This window comes from Nuphar pumila, unplaced genomic scaffold, assembly GCF_984573655.1.
Source record: "Nuphar pumila unplaced genomic scaffold, dmNupPumi1.hap1.1 HAP1_SCAFFOLD_405, whole genome shotgun sequence".
Classification (NCBI taxonomy): domain Eukaryota; kingdom Viridiplantae; phylum Streptophyta; class Magnoliopsida; order Nymphaeales; family Nymphaeaceae; genus Nuphar; species Nuphar pumila.
The window spans coordinates 1-22357 of NW_028323330.1; the positions used below are offsets into that span (position 1 = coordinate 1).

Genomic DNA, 22357 nt, shown 5'->3' on the forward strand with positions numbered 1-22357 from the left:
GCACATATCACTGCTTTAAGCACTTTGCGGCCATCCCTAAGATGCATCTATATTGGCGGATACTGATGTAGCAGTTGGCCCATTTTACCGATCTAGCGATGGGTTAGTAGCATGGCCGAAATTGGTACTCGGCCCATGCTACGAATCACATGTTTCATTGAAATGGGAGTCGTGTTGTCTGCTCCTTGGAGAGTTGGATTCATGCAAATGCTGCGCGATTTTCACCTGCATTCAACCACAATCGTAGTCGTGTATCAACTGGGATAACGAGCACCACCGACTGAGCGGGTTGGGTGCCAGGGCTTCGAGCCTAAGGTGATGAATCGCTGATGATGCTGGGCACCTCGGTGCTTTGGGACCCCAAGCAAATGCCACTTGAGCTGCGCAGGTACGAGGCAGCTGCAAAGAGCCTGCCCACTTCGTATGCAGCGCCTTACAACTGGGCGGTGGCGCTGGGTGATCTTGCCGCGCTCCTGCAGCGTGAGGACCCCGATGCCGCCCTCGAGTGCTTGCGGCAGGCCTCCCACCGCTATGCGCAGTCCGTGGAGCTCTCTCCCACCAACCCGCAGACGCTCAACAACTGGGGCCTCGTCTTGCAAGAGCTGGGCTTGCAGCTTCCCCTTCATGAGCGCCGCATTGTCACGCAGTGCGACCCATCCCCTTCAGTGAGTGTGCAGTGTACGACAGCTCAGTTCATGCATTTCTGTTCGCAGTGTAGTCCAGGTACGCTTGCCTCAGGTGAATGTAACAGTAGTAACACTGGTTCCAGGTCGCCAACGAGAGTTGCCAATGTCCGTGTGGATGCGGTAGTGTTGCAAGCAGATACATCACCACCACCATCATCGGTGAAAAGACATTTCCACACTGCAAGCACTTCTGCGTCACAGCTGGCGAGTCCCTTTGGTTGCGGCGTCAGTGCTTCGCCAGACCCGGTTTCGGGTCCAGATGCCCGAAAATACATAGATTGTCGGGACGAAACGGGGGCGAAACCCGTTCTGGCAAAGCACTAAGCGGCATACTGTTTTGTGTGGCTGTATGCTACTGTCCACAGGCGAGACGAGCACGCCACGCCGTTCTGTCTTTCATGCCAATTGCCGCGGCATTAGATATATCTGACGAGTGTATACACTCGTCACGGCACGCAGTGATGTGCAACATCATTGTACCCAGCATGAGCTGATGAGTTGGTGTCTGATGCAGGCAAGCAGCGGCCAAATTCAGGACCGCCATTCGGAACCGACCCGACTACGACCGGTGCTGTTACAACCTTGGCACGGTGTGTTACCGTTATGCAATGCAACTGCAGGTCGACCACGCTGTACTCACTCGCAACCTGCAGCAGTACGCAGTGAGCGCTGCTTCGCAAAAGTCCCTCAGAAGCTAGCTGCACACGTCGCCGCACTGGAGGAGGAGGTACGGCCATTTATACGGTCAGCTGTGATAACGTTGATAACAGGCAAGCGTTGATAACATGCAATCAGAGCGTGCAAGCTAGAAGGGCAAGCGGGCGCATCACAGATGAGTCATGAGATCACTATCGCAGACCACCTATAAACTAGAGTACCCCAGCACAGCACATGCGTACCTCGAGGCAGCCACTCACGCCCCTATCTGCGTTTGGTGATTCTGAGGTTTTGCTTGTGATCAAGTTGTAAAGCCCTGTCAGACAATGTGGGCAAGGGCTCTTGCTTGTCAAGGGGTCGTGCTTCTGCGATCACAGGTGGTGCTTGAGATGCGCATCTCAAGACATCCTACAGAATTGGCTTGACAGGCATGAGAAGTTTTAGAGTTGGCGTTTTTGATCAGCTCCATACGTTCAAAGCTTACATTGGCACGCAAGATAGTAATTTTTCTTATCTCGATGATAAAAACACATGAAGCAGGAGGTGTGAAAAGAATTCACATGTCCCACCTTCAGAAATGATCAATGCACACCGATGCAACATGTGTGATTCGTGAGTTGTGCATGCATCGTGGTCTGATGTGTAAACCATCACCGTCAGTATTCGCCATCGTACTACAGGGAAACAGACGTTGATGACGTTCAGCGTGCAGATCTGGGAACACAAGCAAGAAGCGGAGCGGCTGGTGGGCTACGCGGCAACGTACGTATCCCTGGCGTCCGCGTTGCAGCCCCTCAAGTCGACGTACAAGCAAGCGCTGGGCATCTTGCAGAAGCTTTTGCCGTCCGGTGGAGTGATGTCCGGAAGCCTGCTGATCTCTCGCCGCTCGGCGCGTGCTGAGGTCTGGCGTCGAGCCACTTTCCTGCTGACTCACGAGCACCTCGCCTCCCTAACGGACGCATCTCACACGCAGTCCCTCGCGAATAAGGGCGGCTATCTTGCAGGCCTGACACCCGGCGTTGCCACGCCCCTAGGCGCTCCCGAGGCGCCCAACGACTCAAGCTCTGACGAAGTCATTGTCAGCATCTCTGACGTGTCTCAAGTACTGCCGTGCTTGGACCCCTCGCTGCCTGACGGCCACTCGTTCTGGGTGTGTTTGCACTCGAGGCCGGCGGGGTTGTACTTTGTTGCAGAGCACCAGGAGGACGCTGAGGTGTGGGTGGATGCCATCACCCTCGTGTCCCACCTCTCGCAGCATGTCTGCAATGACTGATAGATAGCAATGTAGGCGCGTCTTCGAATGGCTCGCACCATGATCAATGAATGCATTTTGTCGTGTGCTTGAACGACTGGCATGCGCTTGCGCTTGTAGCCAAGTTATCTTAAGATAAGCCAACCAAGATATCTCGAGATATCTCATGACTGGCACTGGACATTGGTCATTTCTTTGGTCCATGGTATGCAGGTAGGTCCTGTTCGCATGTGCCTACCTGCTCGTTAAGGTTGTCGGATTCACGATCTGCTTGATTGAGATGATAACAACTGGTGCAGAGTAGCACGGATGAGGGTGCTGAGACTGCGCGTTTCGAGTCAACGCCTTGTGCCTCTGATGAGTAAATTCAGTGTGGACACCATCGTTCCATCATGTCATGATTAGACATCTCGTTTCAGGTGTTCAAGGTGAAATTTAAGGGTTAATTAACCTGGGTTAATTAACCCCAAAAAATCGACCGTTTAATATTAAACGGAATCTGATGTTTAAGGGTTGTTTAACCGCTTAAATAGCATTTCTGGGGTGAATTTTAAGGGTTGTTTCTCATTTAAGAAAACAAGTCGCAAGTGTGATTTCATGACATTCTGACCACCTTTCAGGCTCTATATAGCAAAGTTGAACGTGTACAATGCATGGGTTCAACTTGTTCTCACCAAAAGTGTCACACAAGTCAAACAAGCAGAAGGAGACATCTCAGGGTGCATGTGGACAACAAACCACCACGCTGTACCGTATAGCCTGTACACCTACATCAACGCAGCATTTGATGCATGGTAGTGATCACGATTCACCACCAAGCAAGCACGCAAGTATCCCACATGATCATTCACGATAACCCTCCATCTAGTTCCGCTCTTGCACGGGCTCCTCTTCCTCCATGTCATCTTCTACCACCTCAACATCAGCAGCGATCATGTCGCGGACGTAGTCTTCGTCGTCTAGTTGAGCCAACTCCTCTAGAACACTAGAGAGCTGGACCGGGTCCATCAGGCGCTTGGCCCCGAGAGCTTCCAACTCTGCGTTGTCCCCCAGCAGAGGCATGTTCACCTTGATGTAAACCAGCTTCGCCACCCGAGACGACTTCAAGCGCCTGCGAGATGGCACGAATACCTTCCCGAAGTGCGACCACACACGCTCGACTGCCGTTCCAGCAGCCTTGCCAACTGTGCAACGCTGCCCCACACATTGGAGGGCTAGGCCTGAGGGCACATCCATCTGCCAGAAGTCCAATGGTGCTGAGGCATCAGAGACAAAGGCAAGCGCCTCTGGGTCAATCTTCAAGCTCGCCCAAGGGATGTGCGAAGGGTGAACGTCCAAGTAGACAAGCAACTGCTGCTTGAGAAGGTAATGCTTGGCCTCCAATGTCCGAGACCCCAGGGGTAGCTGCGCATCTGCCACACACACCGTTGCCAGCACCTTCAAGCTCCTGACTGCAGCAGCGAGGGCTTCAGTATTGCCGCGATTGTTGTCTTCCGCACAGCCAAGAAGCTTGTGCTCCTCAACCAACGCCCTTGTGCTGGGGCGTGGGTCCAACAGCAACGCCAAGTAGTGATGGTCTGTCATGGCAGCTTTGAAGCGTGCGGCCCATTGCTCTTGCAACACAGGGATTGTGTGTTGAGACAGCCTGCCCCCGAAGAGGGCTGGATACGCCGAATTTCTCATGGCAAGCATGTGGGCGTTGATCAACAGGCACGCGCGGGCTGTGTCGCTCAACGTTGCAGATGGGCTGCCAAGCGCAAAGATGTGATGGCACAAGCTCGTTGAACGCGACGTACTGCTCCAAGATATCCCAGAACAAGGAGTCGTTGACGTCATTAAAGACGGCGCAATACCTGCCAGTACCGACCAAAGGGTGCCTCCCCCCCTCAGCGACGATGGACACGCGCAAGTCGGAGTTCTCGAGCTCCTCAAGACTGTCGTCAAGATTAGCTTCCTCACGATGGTCCGCGTCAGACCGCTTGGCTGCCTTTTTAGCTGCAGCTGCGTACTCCAGACTCAACACAGCGTTTGCATTGCCGTCGCCCTTGTACTCGTTGCTGTCGATGGGTTTCCAGAACGGGTGGATCCAGTCGAGCTTGCGACTAGGTTCACCAGTACGAAGAGCAGTCGAGCGCTCAGTGGCCGGTTTGGCTCCAGCTATGATCGTGACATCGTTTCTTGCTGGCACAACAGCAACGTGCCGCAGTATTGAAGACTGCCTCGATGTGGACTCCCTCGTACGCTTGGTTGGCCTAGGAATAGCACCCTGAGTCGCTTCATCAACAGCCGCTCTACCTCCACGGCCACCCCTTCCCCGCGGTTGCCACCTCTTCCCCTGCCTCGTGCAACAGGCACAGTAGAAGCGTCGGCAGTGGGGATGGCTGCTTCGGCGCCATCGTCAAGCGCCGCATCACCAGAATCAGTGTCCACCACAGCACCGCTAGCAGGCCAGCACTGTGCCTTGCAGCGCCTGGTGTAATGTTTAACCGTGTATGTAGCAGAGGTCATTTAAGCTTAAACGAACTCGTTTAACAGGCGGTTTGATGTTTAAGGGTTAATTAACATGGGTTAAACAACCTAAAACAATGCTTAAACAGTGCTTAAATCTTAAACGAGATGTCTAGTGATAACGCTCACAGGGGTTCTGTTCAGCGCAGGAGGGGCTCACCGCTGCCAACAAAGACCCTTGTCTGACTTGGTTCCCTCAAGTGAGTTCACTGGATGTGTTCCGTTCTGCATCGTATTCAGGAATAATCTCCAGGAAGGTGTAAGGGAACTAGGACTAAATATAGTACGAACAAAGAGTGAACAATGAGTGACGCACTGCCAGCGGAGTGGGGTACACCGGCGCCCCTTTTTGTCTGTCCTGAGCGCCACTGCTCGGCCAGTTTCAATGTGCAGACGCACCTGCTGGATCACCTCTGGGCGCACCATCAATCCAGCCTCGTGCCGGCTGGGGATATGGTCGTGCGCGACCCGTCGCTGTCAGCTCCGCCAGCGTCGGAGACCCCGGCTCGCGCCTCCCCGACTCAATGTCCCAATGTGCCCTCGGCCGAGGTATCGTCCGTGATTCCTCCGCAGGATGGGGTCTTGCCCCCCTCACCGCCGCACGTCACCCCCGCGTGCGCCTCTCCAACACAAAGCTCGCAAACGCCTCGGGCCGCGCAGCCGCTGCGAGAGGCCCTGCCTCCGCCGCCACCCCATCCGCGGCCAACAGACATTGCGCTTGCCCGCAAACATGGGCCACAAGGTCCGCCCAGCAACCCTTTGCCGGCATGCAAACGGGTGTGTCTGGCAGATGTTTACGCCACGCGCAGCCTGGCACGCAATGTCGCTGCTTTATTACCGCAAGAAAGCCAGCGCCGTGAGGCACTTGTCGCGCGCCTGCGCTCCAGCAATTGCTGTTGTCGCGCGCGGTGAAGGCGCGTCTATCTCATGGCGGCACGAGCAGCCTGCACAGTTGCCTGGTAGCCCAGGGACGAGACATAGTCTCCCCCGCTTGCCGAGCGACGATTTGTCAGCGTGGCCGACATGCCAAGCCGCGTCTACACCGCATGCGGCTGCTTTGTTGGCTCGGTCGCAGCGGCAAGCTTGCGGTGCGGCTTCCACCCGTGTCGAGCCGCCAGTGCTGCCGCGGGGCCCCCACCTGCGCCCTCGTGCACTGCCGCATCGGCAAGGTGTTGGGAACGATGTTCCACGCCGCTCTCCGCCGCTGCTTGAGCCCACTCCGCTGCCGCCGACTGCGCCCGTCCCCCATGCCAGCGGTGAGCCCCGAAGCGCCCTGCTGATGCCACTGCAGCGCCGCGCCCAGGCCCCCTCAGCCCCCTCGGCACCGAGCACCGCTCGCTCCGCGTTCAATGCGCATCCAGCTGCCGCCGTCATGCCTTCGCAACTCCCGACTGTGCCAGCCCCGGCTCAAATGCCGCGGGCCGCCCCCCCGCCGCCACCCGCGCCGATGCCGATCAATGCGCTGCCCACGCCAATTGCTGCCGGCCCCAGTGCTGGAACGTCCGTCAGGCAGCAACAGCGCCGCGCGTCACCAGCGCCATTGACGCGCGGACGTGGCCGACCGCCGAGCACACCGGCCGCACGCTCACGCACAGGCGCCTTGCGCGCCATCAACCACCAAACGCCAGCCCGCCGCCGTACCGCGCGTATCATAATTCCGCAAACAGTGCCGACGGCCGTCCGCACGCAGTGGAGCCACACCTTTGCGTGCGCAGTCAGGAACGTCAACGACAATGTCGAGCGCGCTGACGACTCCCGCTCATCCGTGGAGGTCTGCGCTGCTTTGGATGTCCTCGCGGACCTTACGCGACGTGCGCTGGCGGACAGCCGCGGGTCACACAGGCGCAATCGGCGCGCACTGGCCCGCATGGCACGCATACAGGCGGGCGAAGCCCTTGAGGACGAGGATGATGACGAGGTCACGGATGAGCGAGAGGTGGCTATCCCGCGTGTTCGGCGCCGTAAGCTGACAGCCGAACAAATCATGGCGTTGCGTATGGAACGCATGCTTGCACTCGGCAGTGTGACACGCGCCGCACGCATGCTGGCGTCAGCGCCCCTGGCTGATACCCGTCTGCCTGAGGTCATCACGGCCCTGCGCGAGAAGCATCCATTCGCTGAGCCCCCGGCCCCGCTGGAGGACAACACTCCGCCGCTTCGCGTTGACGAGGACACTTTCAAGCGCGCTCTAGAGCGATTCGAGGCCAAACGCGGCTCGGCAGGAGGGCCCACCGGCATGACGTACGAGCACGTGCTAGCTGCGGTGAAAGGCTCATCCGAGGCCTTCAATGCCAGCCTAAAAATTCATCAACCACATGCTCGCGGGCAAACTCCCGCGCCATCCGTCGCTGCTAGACTCGTCCCTCGTGGGCTTGCAAAACCCGGACGGTGGGGCAAGGCCCATTGCGATAGGGGAGGTGCTATACCGCCTCGCAGGCTTATGCGCAATGACCGCGTGCGAGAAACTTGGTCGTTCACTTGCGCCTCTCCAGCTCGCGGTGGGCGTTTCTGGAGGAGTAGAGGCCCTTGCGCACGCCGTCCGCTCAGCGCTAGCGTCCGACTCCGAGGTGGCATTACTGACCGTCGACATGGCAAACGCCTTCAATACAGTGGACCGGTCGGCGCTCTTCAAGGCGGTACAGAAACACGTGCCCTCGTTGTTGGCGTACGTTCAGTGGTCATACGGCGCCCCTACGAACCTGCATGTTATTGGAGCGCAGGCGGGCACTCCTCCGATTCAGTCATGCATGGGGGTGCGCCAAGGCGACACATTGGCCATGCTGCTCTTTGCCCTTGTGTTGCAACAGATCCTGGAGCGCACCTCAGCAGCGGCGCCCACCGTCGCCACAATGGCGATCGCCGACAACATCAGCCTGGTTGGCAAAGTGGACGCGCTGCGTGCCGCGTTTCTCGCGCTCACAGGGGCGCAAAGGGTTGCGAGCGTTGGCTTGCGCGTGCAGCCGCTCAAGTGTGCGCTCACCGCGGGCCCCTCGCCGGCAATTGCGGCGCTGGCGGCAGACCTGGGCATCATGCATTGCCCGGAGGGAATCACGGTATGCGGCACGCCGATCGGCACGGACAGGTACGAGGCAGCGACCCTGGACGCCCGCGCGGACTCCGTTATCGCTCAGATTCACAAACTCAGGACCTTGCCGGTCAGTCTTCAGGCACACTTTGCCTTGCTTTGATCCTCCCTGTCCCTTCGCATGGCGCACCTCATGCGCACGGTGCCGTGGGGCTCCCTGCAACACAGCATTGCGCGAGAGGAGGAAGCCATTACAGCGGCCGCTGTTGCGCTTTTTCAGGTGCCTGTAACTGGAGCGCGGTCGGTGAGTGCGATTCAACAGCTCAAACTCCCCTTCCGGCACGGCGGACTTGGGCTGCGCGACGCAACGTCGCTTGTCGCAGACGTGGCGCTGGTGGCAGGGGCCTCCAAAGCGCAAGCGGTTATGAAGGAAGGCCCGGATGCATGCAAGCCTTTCTCGAGCGTGACAAGGCCGGGGTTGTTGACCGCTTGGCAACGTGTCTTTGATGATGCATCCGAGGTATGCAAATGGGACCAGAGCGCGCGTGACCTGCCAACCGAGTTTATTGAAGCGGAGCTGCCCGGGGTTCAGAAGTCCGTGTCACGCCTCGTTGGCGATCGCTTAGGCGCGGCCTTCCTCGAAGCTTGTGACACTGCCACCGCAGACGGTCGGCGTGCGGCGGCGCGTATCCGCAGCGCGTCCTGTGGACCTGCATCTGCATGGCTGACTGCGCTGCCCACCGCGCCCACTTTGCGCCTTAGCAATGGAGAATTCTTTGCAGCGGGGCATCACCTGCTCGGTCTAGGGGTGACAACGACGGTGGATGTTCTGCCTTGCCACTGCACCGCCGGCGACACCACGACGCCGGACCACGCTCTCTCGTGCAACCGCAATGCAGGTGAGGCATCGATGCGCCATAACTACTGGATTTCGGCCTGGCGCCATGCCATCCACCGCGCGGGCTGCGCGTCTAGCGTGGAACCGCAATACAGCAGCCTTGCAGCTGCGGGGGCGCAGGGGGCTGCTGGTCTTCGTCGCGGGGATATTTTGACTGTCTGGCCTGACGGCCGCGTCCGCGTCATGGACTGCGTTGTTACGCACCCAGTGGCCGCGTCGTTTGTTCGCGATGCCGCAGAGGTTGCCGGATCCGCGGCAGCGGAGGCGGAGCTGCGGAAGCAACGAGCCTTCGAGGAGTTTGGGGATGGCTCCGCTTACGACTTCATCCCACTCGCCGTGGAGTCGTGTGGCCGCATGGGCTCCGCCGCCTCGCGTTTCCTTTCGGAGCTTGGCGACTTTGCTGCAGGGGGGGAGAACCGGGTGTCTAAGGCTGCCTTCGTACGTGGCGTCCGTCGGGAGCTCAGCTGTGCTTTGTGCAAGGGCAACGCACGCATGTACTACAAGTCCCTCTCTCGTATCGCCGTGAACGTCGGCTCGGACTTCCATGCAGGGTGTGATGCACCGCAGGAAGATCCCGGCGTGGCTTAGGTTGCTGGTTTTCTTGTATGTTTTGTCTTTGTTTGTGTCATTGTTTTCAGTGTTAGTTTCTGTGTTTTTTCCTGTTTTGCCAGCCCTGTCGCTTGTAATAAAGAAGTATGAACAAAGCTAATTAATGGCTCGTAGGCATCAGGTCTTTGCAGACGAATGTCCACCTGACCTGAGGCCAAACAGGACGGTGGGCCTGACAGTGACGAGCATTCCCTCAGCAGCCAAAACGATGGCATACTCCTTGAACATCCAAAGCCCGGCCAAAGTGCTCCATATGATGCCAAGTCACGCCATGGTCATCCCCTTCTGCACATTTCTCAAGATACCTGGTTGCCACAGGAAAGGCACACATCTTTCCATCTATGGGGACTCCACCTACAGGGACCCTCATCAAATTTCCTTCAGGCCCCTTGCACGCCCAAGTATTGCTAGCATACCCAAACGTCTGCGTGCCCGAAGTTCAAACGCGTTGAATGCTGTTGCAATGCAGCAAAGCGTAAAACTCAGAGCAGCGGCACGTTGTCACCTTGTTTAGCTTGCCAAGTGATACGCCAGTGGGCTACCAGGACATACGCGTTTTCAGAGATAGTCGCTGACGCACTGCGACGGTGTGTAAATAGGATGAGCGGAATGAAAGATTCGTGGCTCGACATAAAAGGATTTGCATTCGATCGATCTCGACCTTGTTCGCCTTTGTTTATTTGCTTACCTGACCTTCGTATTAACATCGCTTTCATACACTCGTTCTTGGTTCGTAAGGCACTTTGCCTTTATAAGGGATTTTGCCTATATAAGGGAGCCCGGCACTACGAACCAAGAACGGGTGTATGAAAGCGATATTAATACGAAGCTGCTTGGCACTTTGGATCGGTCGCTTGAGGCGAATGCAGGTTTAAATTCTGATGAACTTGGATATTTTAGAGTTGCAGCAAGAGTTGAGGTACAGTTTCGAAGATGAGGCATTGTGCTGAGGTGTAGTAAAGTCAAGTCCTGTTGGAGCCCTGGCATTCTCGCGATCGTCCGCCTATGTTACAGTTGGCAGGAGCCCTGTCCGACATCTGAAATGCTATTCAGCCTGCGCTCTATTTCGCTTTTCGTCGTTCCTGTGTCTCTCCGTGTTTGGTCACTATGTGTTCACATTTACAAGGTATCCTCAATGTTCCCGATGTGTTCAGGATGTGAGGACATGATCGCGTTAGGCCATGTTCGATCCCTGATAAATTCGGTACGCATAGATCCCTCATAGGTCACCAAGCGATGTATAAATGGGCTGGACGGTTGCATAAGTTCCTGACGTAACATCGTTTGCAAGCTTCTTGAAGGTCCGCATCGGACGGTCATCGATTGACGCATATGTACACCGACATGTCACTTCTGCATTTGTGACAATATCATTTACGTCTTGCAGGATGCAAAGTTTGGCAGATTTTCGCAAGTGCCAGGTGATGAGATCGCCGGTGCTCAGTCCGTCTCCCTGCAAATTCACTCGGTGTCGAAAGGTCATTGTGAAAGGCTTGGACAACGAAGCATCGAGGTCGCGGTGAAAGAGCTCAAGCTGGCTCAAGACAGGTTGTTGCATGGACAAGACGCACTAAGAGAGGACAAGGAGGAGCAAGGGCGTAAGTCGGACGCTAATTTCAAAGAGCTAGCCCATTCAGCTGTTCGAAATTAAGGCAGAAGGAGCAGTCTTCCTCAATGTAGGCGCATATTTGGTGCCAATTGCTCCTTTCATGGCTGTTGCCAATGCAGTGGGAGCAAATAAAAAATTTGACAAGCTCAAAGATTGAAAAAAGAAAAGAAATATCAGGTGGGGACTGTCCATGTCACCCTCACGCCGCATGAACTGGATCTGTGATATTTGCCTCCCACAAAACAAGTCTTGACTCCATTCCTTACTTGTAATGCCTCAATTTTGGGTGAGACCAATTTTTTTGGTCTCACCCTCTTTTTTTTTCTAAGGCACAAAGGTTGCATGGATCGCATCCAAAGTGGTATGGTTGTGTTCAGTCCATCCTATGAGCAGGCTATGGGCGGAACAATTGCAGGGCCTATAGGATTCACTACGTTGGTTTGCACTCTCAGACACAGCTATATACCTAGAGACATGCTTGTTTTCAGTGTTAGTTTCTGTGTCTTTTCCTGTTTTGCCAGCCCTGTCGCTTGTAACACCTAGAGACATGCTCAATGTTGTTAGATTAAATGTAAGCTAACATCTCAAAAGGTTGCATTCGTCCTGACAAGTGGAACTCAAAGCCACTGCCTTTTAACATTGGCTCACAAACATGACTTGTCAATCGTGGGTAGTGTTACAACTAGCCTTCCTGACCTATAGCCGATAGGTGCGATCAGACTTGTGTGGATGGTCCAAGTCGTCGGGGGGTTTGAAAAGCCACGAATAGTCTCAAATGCCAATGCCCTTCATTATGTGTCACCATATTTAATGCAATAGCGATGCAATATCAGCTCCTGACAAGTGAGCCACAATAGCTTCTTGCCATATCGCAAGCTACACACCCTGGGGTAGCAGGCGAAAGGAGCTAGAGTTCGACTCTTTAGTAACCTAGTACACAATGAGCTAGGTAGGACGTGCCGTGATTAGGATATTTTCGGGGACATCTACTGTTTTCGTTTTTAGTATTGTTCGGCCGCAAACATGACCAAAGCAAGCACCAATTGACACAGGCGTGTTGTTTATGGTTTAGAAAACCAAGGGAATTATTACAACGGTGTAAGTGGGCTGACAGCTATGCTGGCGCGCTGGCAGCCAAGCTCTCGACGCGTGACAAAGAAAAGCACAGCAAAGGAGGCCTCAGGCGGCGAAAGCTGACGCAGAAAAGACAAGAGGCCCACTGCAAAGACACCACAACCTACGGGGGGGGCGGGTGGGCGCCAAGGAAAGGCACAAAGGCGCCTAGCTGCTAGAGAAACCGAGAAGCTAGAAGTTGTGCTTCTGGTAACAAGCTAAAACACAAGGACACGTCTACGAAGAGCACTCCCAGGCAATCCTAGCCTGAGGTGCTCTCAAGAGCTCCGACGAGGTCGATCTTGGGTTTTCCCCTGGCGTGTCATTGGGGTTTGTTCCCGCCACCATGTGCCGGACCTGCAGGAAAAGGCCGAAACAAACCAAAAATGATTTCTAATCAGCTTGGACGGGCGGATCGATGGCTGCTTGCACGTATTGCATTCCTGGGAACTTCGGCCTGTTGTTTCTCACCACATGCTGCATGTTGCAGCGTCACGCAGGCAGAGCTCTCGTCAGACCCATCGCAGCAATCGCAGATGCCATCGTCCACGAACTCAGCATGTATCCGCACATCTTGAGAGCATGCAAACAGAGCGAGGGTGGAGCGCTGACTTAAAACTATTCCAGCGCAAGCTGACGTCCCGGGCTCATCGGATCCATCAACGCAATCACAAAAATCATCGTTGACCCTGCATGCCAGCCGACAAGTTCCGTTCGATTCTTCCATTGCGCAAACACCACATGGGTTGCTCGAGGCGCACCCGATGTCTCGCAGGCAGGCTAGCCCTGGCGCATGGCTAGAAGCAATCCGCAAAACCCCCGGATGCACTCGCTACAGCTCAGCTGATAATGCAAACACTGAAATACATCATTACGGAATTACATGCTGCTTGGCGCAAGATGCGGATTGTGGAGTTGCACATGCCGTTGCTTAGAGTAAACCTTCTTGTGTTGCTCAAATCATGCCCCCTCCCCAAAATGCATGCATTAGTGGCGGTGCTGCATGCGAGTTTGCGGCAGTACCTCGGAACACATCACGTGGATGTATAACAGACGAGTCAGCTGATATGACACATGTCGACGTGAACCAGTCCACATGGCAACACAGCTCAGGCGTGAGCATGGTGGAACAGCAGGACACCCTGGGCTGCAAGCTTCTGCATTGAGCCACGGGATGTCACATGGGCATACTCGACATGCCACGTCGTTCAGTAATCTCCTCAGCCGTCAGCAGGCCAATAGATCAGGATCGTCACCAGACCAGCACGCACTCATCTGCCACCACACAACCCTTTCCAAACCTTACCATTGGTGCCCATTCGAAAATTTCCAGGTGTACGTTGCCGGCCGGTCAATAATTTTGTCGAGTAGCACTTCAGACGCACTCACAGACTTTCGGAGAACTGGACAAGTTGTATGGATGGAAAAGTTTGTGAGCTGAAAGGAAGGCACTACACTGATTGGGTGCGAATGCATGCATGGTATCTCTAGCGGCCGCATTTTCCATGGACATGGACAGAAGCGTAGACGAGCTTGTCTCCAGCGGCAGAGCCGCGTTGTGAGGCGGGGACACACCGATCACATGCAATTTTGGCTTTTGATCGCTCGCACACGAAGTGACCCTTGCAGCAGAACAAGGAGACATCGGAGCTTGAGACACCTCTGTCACATGGAACTCGCCCTGTGCGTCCTGGCTCCGCTGTAAGCTGCATGGTCGGTGAATGTGTGTAACGGCCCGAGTCCGCTGACCCCACAATTCGCCACATGATCGAAAGCGAGACGAGCGCTGCCACCGCGATGCACGCCGTCAGCACGATCAAAGGTAAGGGTGGCTTACTTTGTTTGCCACTTCGCCTGCACATTGGTATGTTTGTTGGCAACACAAACTGCCTCGACAATAACACAGCGACTGTTTGTGGTTGTCAATAAGCAAAGGGAATTTTACAAGAGAGATATTACCTGCGAATGAACGAGTACCGATGAACGGGCAGAAGTGGCATGTCGGCCTTTGCGGAGCGGACCCTGATTCCGGCGTGGGAGAGAACCGCACACAATGCATGCCGCTTTAATTCTGCACTTACATTTTGCAATGCAACTTCAAGATAAACAGGTATCTCGAGGTGTACGCTTTCACAAGAGCTACAATATTGGATGCTTTGCTACGGTCAGTGGCCTGTGACACATTCGGTGCAATCGCGACGCTAAGAAAACTACACCGCGGCATGTAGTATGCCCAGCATCTTCTGTATCTGCTCATGAGCTCTTGCACGCTTGCGCCATTAGTTGACGTACTTCTGATTAACATTTGGCGGTAACCCTCTCCAATTGGCGCGAGAGGTGCCCGACAACATCGACTTCAGAGTACCAGGGTACACCGGGGAAAAGTGCTAACAAGCAATTCCAATTGATGTCGGCCAGTATACACCTACTGGGGATTGCGAAACAATCCTGTCAAGAACACAGCACAAGAAGAACCTAAACTACGTACTGAACGTCGACCCAGGTCTGCAGTAACGAAGCATCAAGCATACCATGGCAAACCAAGCTTGAAAAATTGAAACATCGTTCAAGAAGCACTTGGCACTGCGCCGCGAGTCATCATTCTAAACTACAGCACAAAAGCCCAGATAGAAATACATGAGCTGTCCGCAAGCACACTGCATGACCGGCAAAGCAGCACGAAGGCGAGACTGTCGCGTGATGGCAATGCAGTCGAAAGCAGCGCAGCAGCTAGGGAGGAGTGGTCGTGGGAGGAGCAGGCGGCGGTGGCGGCTGCTCTATGCTCGGCACAGCAGCTCGAGCAGCAGTGGGTTCGCCGACACTGGGATGGTGAACTTTCACCTGGTCCATGATGTGCCGCCCCTTGTCCTTCGCAGGCCCACCAAAGTCCTGCAGCCGCATCGCATAGAGCTCCGCATCAGCATAGCGCGCCTTCTTGATGCAGTACTCAGCCATGTACGTGAGCGCATCAATCGCATCTTGGCCCGATGTGTTTTGTTGGTCAATGTACTCGAGGTTCTGCTTGTAGCAACTGAAAGCGGCTTCGTACTGCTGCATGATCTTGTACAGCTCCGCCAGTTTGTGCAACACGATGTTCTCGTGGTCGCCGCTCGTGACGGCTCTCCTGTAACATTTGGCGGCTGCGTCGTACAGCTTGAGCTGATCGTGCGCATAACATTGCCCCATGGCTACCTGCAAGTGCCACGCTTGAGTTGAGCCTGTTGAGAAGCAGCTATTGTCAAGTAGTTCTCGTATTGTCCACAACTGAATGATGCCAGTACCAAACACATATATAGGACTGTATGTACCCAAGACTCCACCTTGGTTGTTGTAACGACGACCCTGTACAAGCCGCGGTGTATGCGCCTCAACTGGTCACTTCAACAGAGCCGCACCTCAAGCTGCCAATACATAACATCATCAACAGCAACAACACCAACGCCAACGACAACAACGACGCCAACGCGGCATCCAACTGCCGACACCAAATAAAAGTGGATTGGGGACCCACCCACATACGCGCGTCGTAAGGTCGAAGCTGAGCAGCTCTTCGGAAGTAGTATATTGCGTAGTAAGGCATGCTGAGCATCTCGTACGTCTGCCCGAGGCCATACCATGCCCGGAAATCGCGCGAGTCGAGGTCCACAGCCCGTCGATATGCTTCAATCGCCGCGTTGGGGTTCTTCATCTCCACAAACTCATGCCCCATGAGCGTCCACGCCGTCAGATAATTTGAGTCCAATTTGAGAGCGCGCTGGAAGTATATCACTGCCTGCAACATTTTCAAAGCTCGTGAGTGCTTCTATTCATTGGAGTTACAGCGGCCAGCGCAATTTTAGTAAGAACTGTTGGGAAACGGTGGTCAATCCGATGCATTCTACTCCATGAAATGATGCAAAATGCATTATTATTCGTCGCAGACGTGGGGGTCGAACCTCATTCTGGCTTGACAAGGCATGGAGGTGAGAGTGCAATGCAATTCCAAACACACCTTTTCATGCTGTTCTTTTAATGAGTAGTAATTTCCGACGATACAGCACGTTTGCGGCCGGTACTTGTCTATCAAGACTGCCTTGTGTGCAAGGTGGCTCAGGCTGGCAAAGTCCTCCTTCATGTAGAGGATGTTGGAGAATATGTCCATGCCTTCAAGCTGGAATTCGTCCCGAGATATCAAGTCCTCGAACAGTTCCTGCACCAATCCAATGCGTCACCAATCGCCGGAACCACAAGGGCAAGACATGAACGGCGCAATTCCAACATACAGCAATCTCAGAGCCCCCGCCCCATCGCACCCACAGCACAGCCACACTCTGGTCACCACAAACTTGGACACGCATTAGCATATGCAATGAGACTCATGGTGCAACATGTAGTGGAATACATGCCAGAACCCGATGTAAAGGGTCCGTAATGAAACAGAGCAACGATAGCGTAGCGAGCTGGACAAGAAGCATCAACTACATCTGCAGTAGCTGAGCGCGCACAACCCATACGAATTTGCCATTCCCAAGCCGTGCTTGGAGTCGCCCATGCTCATCACATGCAGCAGTATGATAGTCCTGCTACTGTTGAAAAATGACTGATAATCAGGTCGTCACGTTCCACAGTTACCATGAAGCTGACAACCCAGGCCTGGGTGGTGGTAATCAATCACATTCCGATGCCCAAGCAGTACTTGGAGTAGCCGATGTCCACGTGGATGCAGTAACGCTGTGAAAAGATACATCTTCGCCATTCCAACAGATTCGTGCAACCATCGTTCCACAGTTACCGTGAAATTGACAGTCCAGTGGTGGTTCTCGATCACATTCCGACTCTCAAGTAGTTCTTGGAGTTGCCAATGTCCATGTGAATGCGGTAGTGTTGCAAGCAGACACATCATCATCATCGTCGTGTTGCTAGCACCTGTGCTTCATCCATTCGGCGCATGTTGTAATGAGCAATGCCAGCCTTGAGAACGAGGAAGTCAGAGCGGGGGAACTGCTGTGAGAGGTGGGACATCCGGCTGAGAGCTTCGTTGCTCCACTGCATTTCGAGCGACATGCTGGCGAAGAAAAAGTCCCTCACCACATGGTCTGGGAGCTTGAGATCCCTCATGTCGTCCCACTCCTTGCACACGTTCTGAAGCGCCTTCCACGCAGACCAGTTGCACGGGTAGAGCATCAGTGACTCGGCCAGCACCTCCCTAGCCTCCTTCTTCTTATCCCTGCCATACAAACATCCATTCAGCGTCGTATGCTACGTAAAACGAGCTGAGGAGGCCTGAAAAGGGGCCTGAAACGGGCTCAGAAGGTATTCTGTATGATGAATGGTGGTCTTAGGAAGGTGATGGCACCAGGTACTCTTTCCGGCTGCACTCACATATAGATGATTTTGTTCAGCGACTTGCCTTGTGGTACACCGGTCAGAAAAAGCTCCAGGAGGCATGAGCGACTATGGCAGGACTTTCCTGGCCCCCAGTTAACTGTCCCTACCAACAACAACACTCACTTGTCGACAAGAAATGATTCGCAACAGAATCAGAAGGCACCAACAACCTTGCCCAACACCATGTTCCTGCCCCTAACCTACAGAAATAGCACAGCCCCTTGCAACAATTCGCATTCCCTGTCGTGCAGGCATTTGCTTGGCAACAGACTCGCTGCAGACATCGTCGTGCGAACGAGCATCAACCTGCATCCTTGTGTCTTGTTTCCAAACCCCAATCACACAGCGCTACACCTGGCAGTAAGTAGACGGCAAGAAGCTACTTTTTCTCGCACTGTTTCCTCCACCTAGACAACAGATCTTTGCAGATACATTGCGATGTGAGAACTGGCAAATGAAGTAACCAAGCAGGAAACAAAGAATTATTTGTATCTGACATTGTATCACGCCCCGATTTGTTCTTTGACCTCGGAAAGGTACGTTCATGACCGGGACAAGGGTCCGGCTGTGAGCGGGTATTTCACAAAGGCAGTGCCAGTTGATTGGCAGCTGCCTCCACGCCGTGTGGTAGCAGGGCAAGCAAGGCACAATGAATCGCACCAATCCGCCAACACCATGCCATACGCGTACAAGCAGAAGGCATCGGCTTGCTTGCTTTCATGCAGCTGTGCAAGTTCGCTGCCAATCACATCCAGCATGCGATTCTGGACATCCACCTTGCCCAGTGTGCCTGACAGCTCAATTTTCTCCTCACTGCAGCACATTCGTCTCAGTCGTCTCGCCTTCCACAACCACACGCGATGCTCGCAACCTATGTGCCCAACCTCCACCATGTTCGTACTCGATAAAGCCTCAAAATAGCTTACAACACTACCACAGCCACTTGGACACTGGCAATTAGTGCTCCTGGAAACAAGCCTTCGAATTTCCATCCGTGTTAAGATCTCTACAACCACACGCGATGCTCGCAACCTATGTGCCCAACCTCCACCATGTTCGTACTCGATAAAGCCTCCAAAATAGCTTACAACACTACCACAGCCACTTGGACACTGGCAATTAGTGCTCCTGGAAACAAGCCTTCGAATTTCCATCCGTGTTTAGATCTCTACAAGCGACACAAGTGTGCCAAAGATGCGGCATCTGGTGACACGGCGCAGGTCGCGGTATAGATTCGCGCTCACGCACATGAACCAGCAGCGCTGCATTGCTGACGTGTATGCACATGGGTCCTCATGCCACACTCACAGGAGAGTAGACACAACTCCACGCCAAAAGACCCTGCTCCGAGCATGCTGAATGCACACAACGCATCACATAGCATCCACAGAATTGTGGCAGTTTCATTGTGATGAGGGGGTGGACTCATACTGCTTCCGTCGCTCTCCTGCCAGGTAAAGTGCGTAGAGTTTGATGAAGAGTGATTTGTTGTCCGTGGCCTCAGCTTTCGTCAGCACATGCGCACATCGCTGATATTCCTGCACGCTGTGAAAGATCAGGTCACCTCATATTCCAACACTGAGAGCAGCTTGTGAGAAGCTGACTATCCTGCCATAGGAAATTGCTTTGTTTGCCAAACCAGCTGTGCTACCGTGTGCGGGACCTCATGTGGTGCCATACATGGTGTCTCTATCTGAGATACGACTCAGCCTGGAACCCCTGACCCGAGCGTAACGACTATGCTTGCCAAGTATGTCGCCAATCAACGATGTCACAGCACAGCATGATGCCGGGTAAGGCCCTGTGATTTATGTGCTAGCTACGAGTGTCAGACGTTAATGGTGAAAATAGGGAGATTAATGAGGCTAAGCGGCATCGCCGTAGAAGATTGCAACGAAATTCAGACTACAACAGACCCCTGCCGCTTGTACTGGTTTGTGGCTACTGGTGAACCAAGATGTGATTGAGATTTGCTGGCACCGGTGCGCCGTGCTCGGCACCAATCGATACTTTTCTAACGTAGACAGATATTCGACGCTGATTCATGCTGTGCTATTCCTGCAATCCTTCCATTCCTGCTGTGCTTGAATTATGTCGAACGTGTCCCACAGAGACGGTTGGGGTGTGCCATGCCTCGAACATTTAAACATGGTTTAAAGTCATTCATTTGGAAAGAGGCGTGGACGGCTGGGAAGGCGAGGAGCATTCAACAAACATGAGCCATCGCACCTTGCAGTCGAACAGAGATTTCGCATACAAGAAGGCATCCGACTCGTCATCGGAAGATGAGAACGCAAGAGCTTTGTTAGAATGGTCGCTGATGCCGTCAGGAAGGCCATTCAATTGCTGTGCTGCCCAGGCGGCAGCTTCGTGCAGCCCTCGTTCTCGACAGTCGAAGACAGCTTTCCTCAGCTGATCACGGAAGGATGGCGTTGCTCCAGTTCCAGGCACAGCAGTCATCTATCTTAAATACGTGCCACCTTACAACGTGCGGCACGCTAACCAGTAAGGCTTCTCAGGGTAAATCTGAATTTGAAAACACAAACGGACGAAGCACATACAAGGTGCAATCTCAAAACATTGTACGCTTCCCGATGCGGAGAAGAAGTTCGCCACCATAGCAATGATAATCGGTCTGCACTACCATTTCGGACTCGAAACAGCTGTTGCAATGGGCATGGATGGAAACGTGGGGTGACCTATCTCGGGATAATGTGCCACCTTATGGAACATTACTGTGCTTGGCACTCTCAAAGACTGTGAATACAATATTGGGCAATGTACAATTGGAAGAAGGAAGCCAAACACAGGCGACCCTCGCGTTTGGAAAAGCAAAATGACTATCCCATACCTTCGGGTCCAAGGCGGCTTGCATTCGAAGCTGTGTTCGGACATTTTGTCGTGTCACAGGAGCTCTAGTGGGGACCCAAACTGGGTGAAACCATAGCCAGCTTGACACACCAGTCAATTGATGTTGAGTTGATGGAGCACCCGGTTCAGGAGGCATGACTGATACCGGGGGGGCATACACACACTTATGGAAATAGCCCAAGAAGACCGACAAGATGTCTGCCATACAGGGATGCGTGTTACGCAGAGCATGGAGACGTCCTCCAACTGTCTGAGGTTGGAAGTATCCATCAGATTACTGGGCGGTTAATTCACTTACGTCTCCTCTACCGGATACTTTTACTCTTGAGGTCGTTCCAGTTGCAAATCATATGTGCCGGATTAGCAAGTTAGGACGGCCTGAACCAACGGCTTAGGCACGCTGGCAGCTGATGTATGGAAACACGAGGTACATGAGCTCAAGACAAGAGCTCTTGAGTCGGAATTTAAGGACTATGCTGCCAAGTGTGTCGCTAACCAACAAGCTTCGTGTCTTTCAACGGTATCGTCCGTTCCTGTCCCCGAGGCCAAGGCAGCGGCTGCAGTGCCCCGTCTGACAAAGAGACTATGAACCTGACCAAGGAGAGTGTGCGCCTTCTACGACGGAAGAGACAGCAGTGATCCCCTCGGACGCATGTACATACGTGTCGACAGTGTTTGTAAGCGCCGCCTGTTCGGGTAACGCCTAAAGCAAAATATAATCTGTGTAATGCAGCGATTTTGCCGGTGCGTAACCGTATTGGTGAGGAGCCTGAAAGTGTCCCTGTTCGACTACGCGCGGTACTGACGCTTTCAGTTCAGAATGCACCACGGACCGTCGGCCACTAACTACTAGCGTGGCATGCAACGTAGCGATGCACTGTCAGCGGCACCGACAGTGCCACTGACACGACCATCTGTCCGGAAACAGATAAAAGTTCTCATTCTCGTTCGGGCTTCATGAGATTAATCTCCATTGTCAGCTCGAGAAGCCTTCTCCGAATCTGATCACGGCAGTGAACACGTGCAGCCGGCATGTGCAACGCGGCAGATGACCATGTCGGCAGTGTTTGCGCTGTCTGCAGCGCTGACAGCTAAGCCAGACCCATGAGACTAACAATTTGTCAAGGCCTGCCTTTTTAGATTGTCATGTTTTCGATCCTATCTTCAAGCCCTCCGCAGAACAGGCACCAGCGTCAAAAGTGAATCACTCTGAGTAATTCATACCAGAACGTATCGCAGAAACATATTGAAACACATCGAACAACGCAATGTACAGTCTATGTTCGGGGTGTAAACGTGTCAGGATGCTGACCCTCTCGGGCACTGTGGTGCCCTGCAGCACATCGAATCCTTCCATTTCTAGGCGTTTGAAGCGAACAGCGCTTCGGGCAAATCCTCGAGAGGTTATTTTGGCAGTACCTCGTGAAGTCCTGGATGCTGATATCACGGTAGCGGCCAAGGCAGCTGGCATGTCCGGCAATGGACAGCAGCCAGTACCATTCTCACCCCTATTGGAGATTCCGTCTTCTCTTACAACAAGCGCAATCGCGCGCGCGACCAACAAGACCGTGGAGCAGGTACGAATCTGATACCAGGAGTCTGAGGTCGCGATTTGCGCTGTTGGAAGACGCCTTGAACGTCTGCCGTGCTTGGCTGATATATACATCAACAAAAAAATGGGACGCCCGTTGCAATTGCTGCTCATGTTACAGGAGGATTTTGCAGTGACATTCACTGGGGCGCATCTACGCGGCGTTTGCGT

General features: G+C 53.9%; 2 protein-coding genes across 2 annotated transcripts; both read right to left on the bottom strand.

Annotated features, from left to right (window-relative positions):
• Positions 1-15087: 15087 nt before the first annotated feature.
• LOC149810283 (uncharacterized) lies at positions 15088-15543 on the bottom strand. The gene has a single exon (XM_089994316.1). The coding sequence runs from the start codon at positions 15541-15543 to the stop codon at positions 15088-15090; it is 456 nt and encodes a 151-aa protein (XP_089850442.1).
• Positions 15544-19127: 3584 nt separating this feature from the next.
• On the bottom strand, positions 19128-20184 carry LOC149810284 (anaphase-promoting complex subunit 8-like). Its single transcript, XM_089994317.1, has 2 exons — positions 19954-20184; positions 19128-19262 (listed from the first exon to the last, which is right to left on the bottom strand). Exons 1-2 carry the CDS (start codon positions 20182-20184, stop codon positions 19128-19130), a joined length of 366 nt encoding a protein of 121 aa, XP_089850443.1.
• Between the last annotated feature and the right edge of the window lie 2173 nt (positions 20185-22357).

Coding starts and splice junctions, on each gene's coding strand:
- LOC149810283 (XM_089994316.1), bottom strand. CDS start 15,543: ATGGGGCAATGTTATGCGCACGATCAGCTCAAGCTGTACGACGCAGCC.
- LOC149810284 (XM_089994317.1), bottom strand. CDS start 20,184: ATGACTGCTGTGCCTGGAACTGGAGCAACGCCATCCTTCCGTGATCAG. Junction 19,263..19,953: donor AATCTCTGTTCGACTGCAAG/GTGCGATGGCTC, acceptor CACAGCGTGCAG/GAATATCAGCGATGTGCGCA.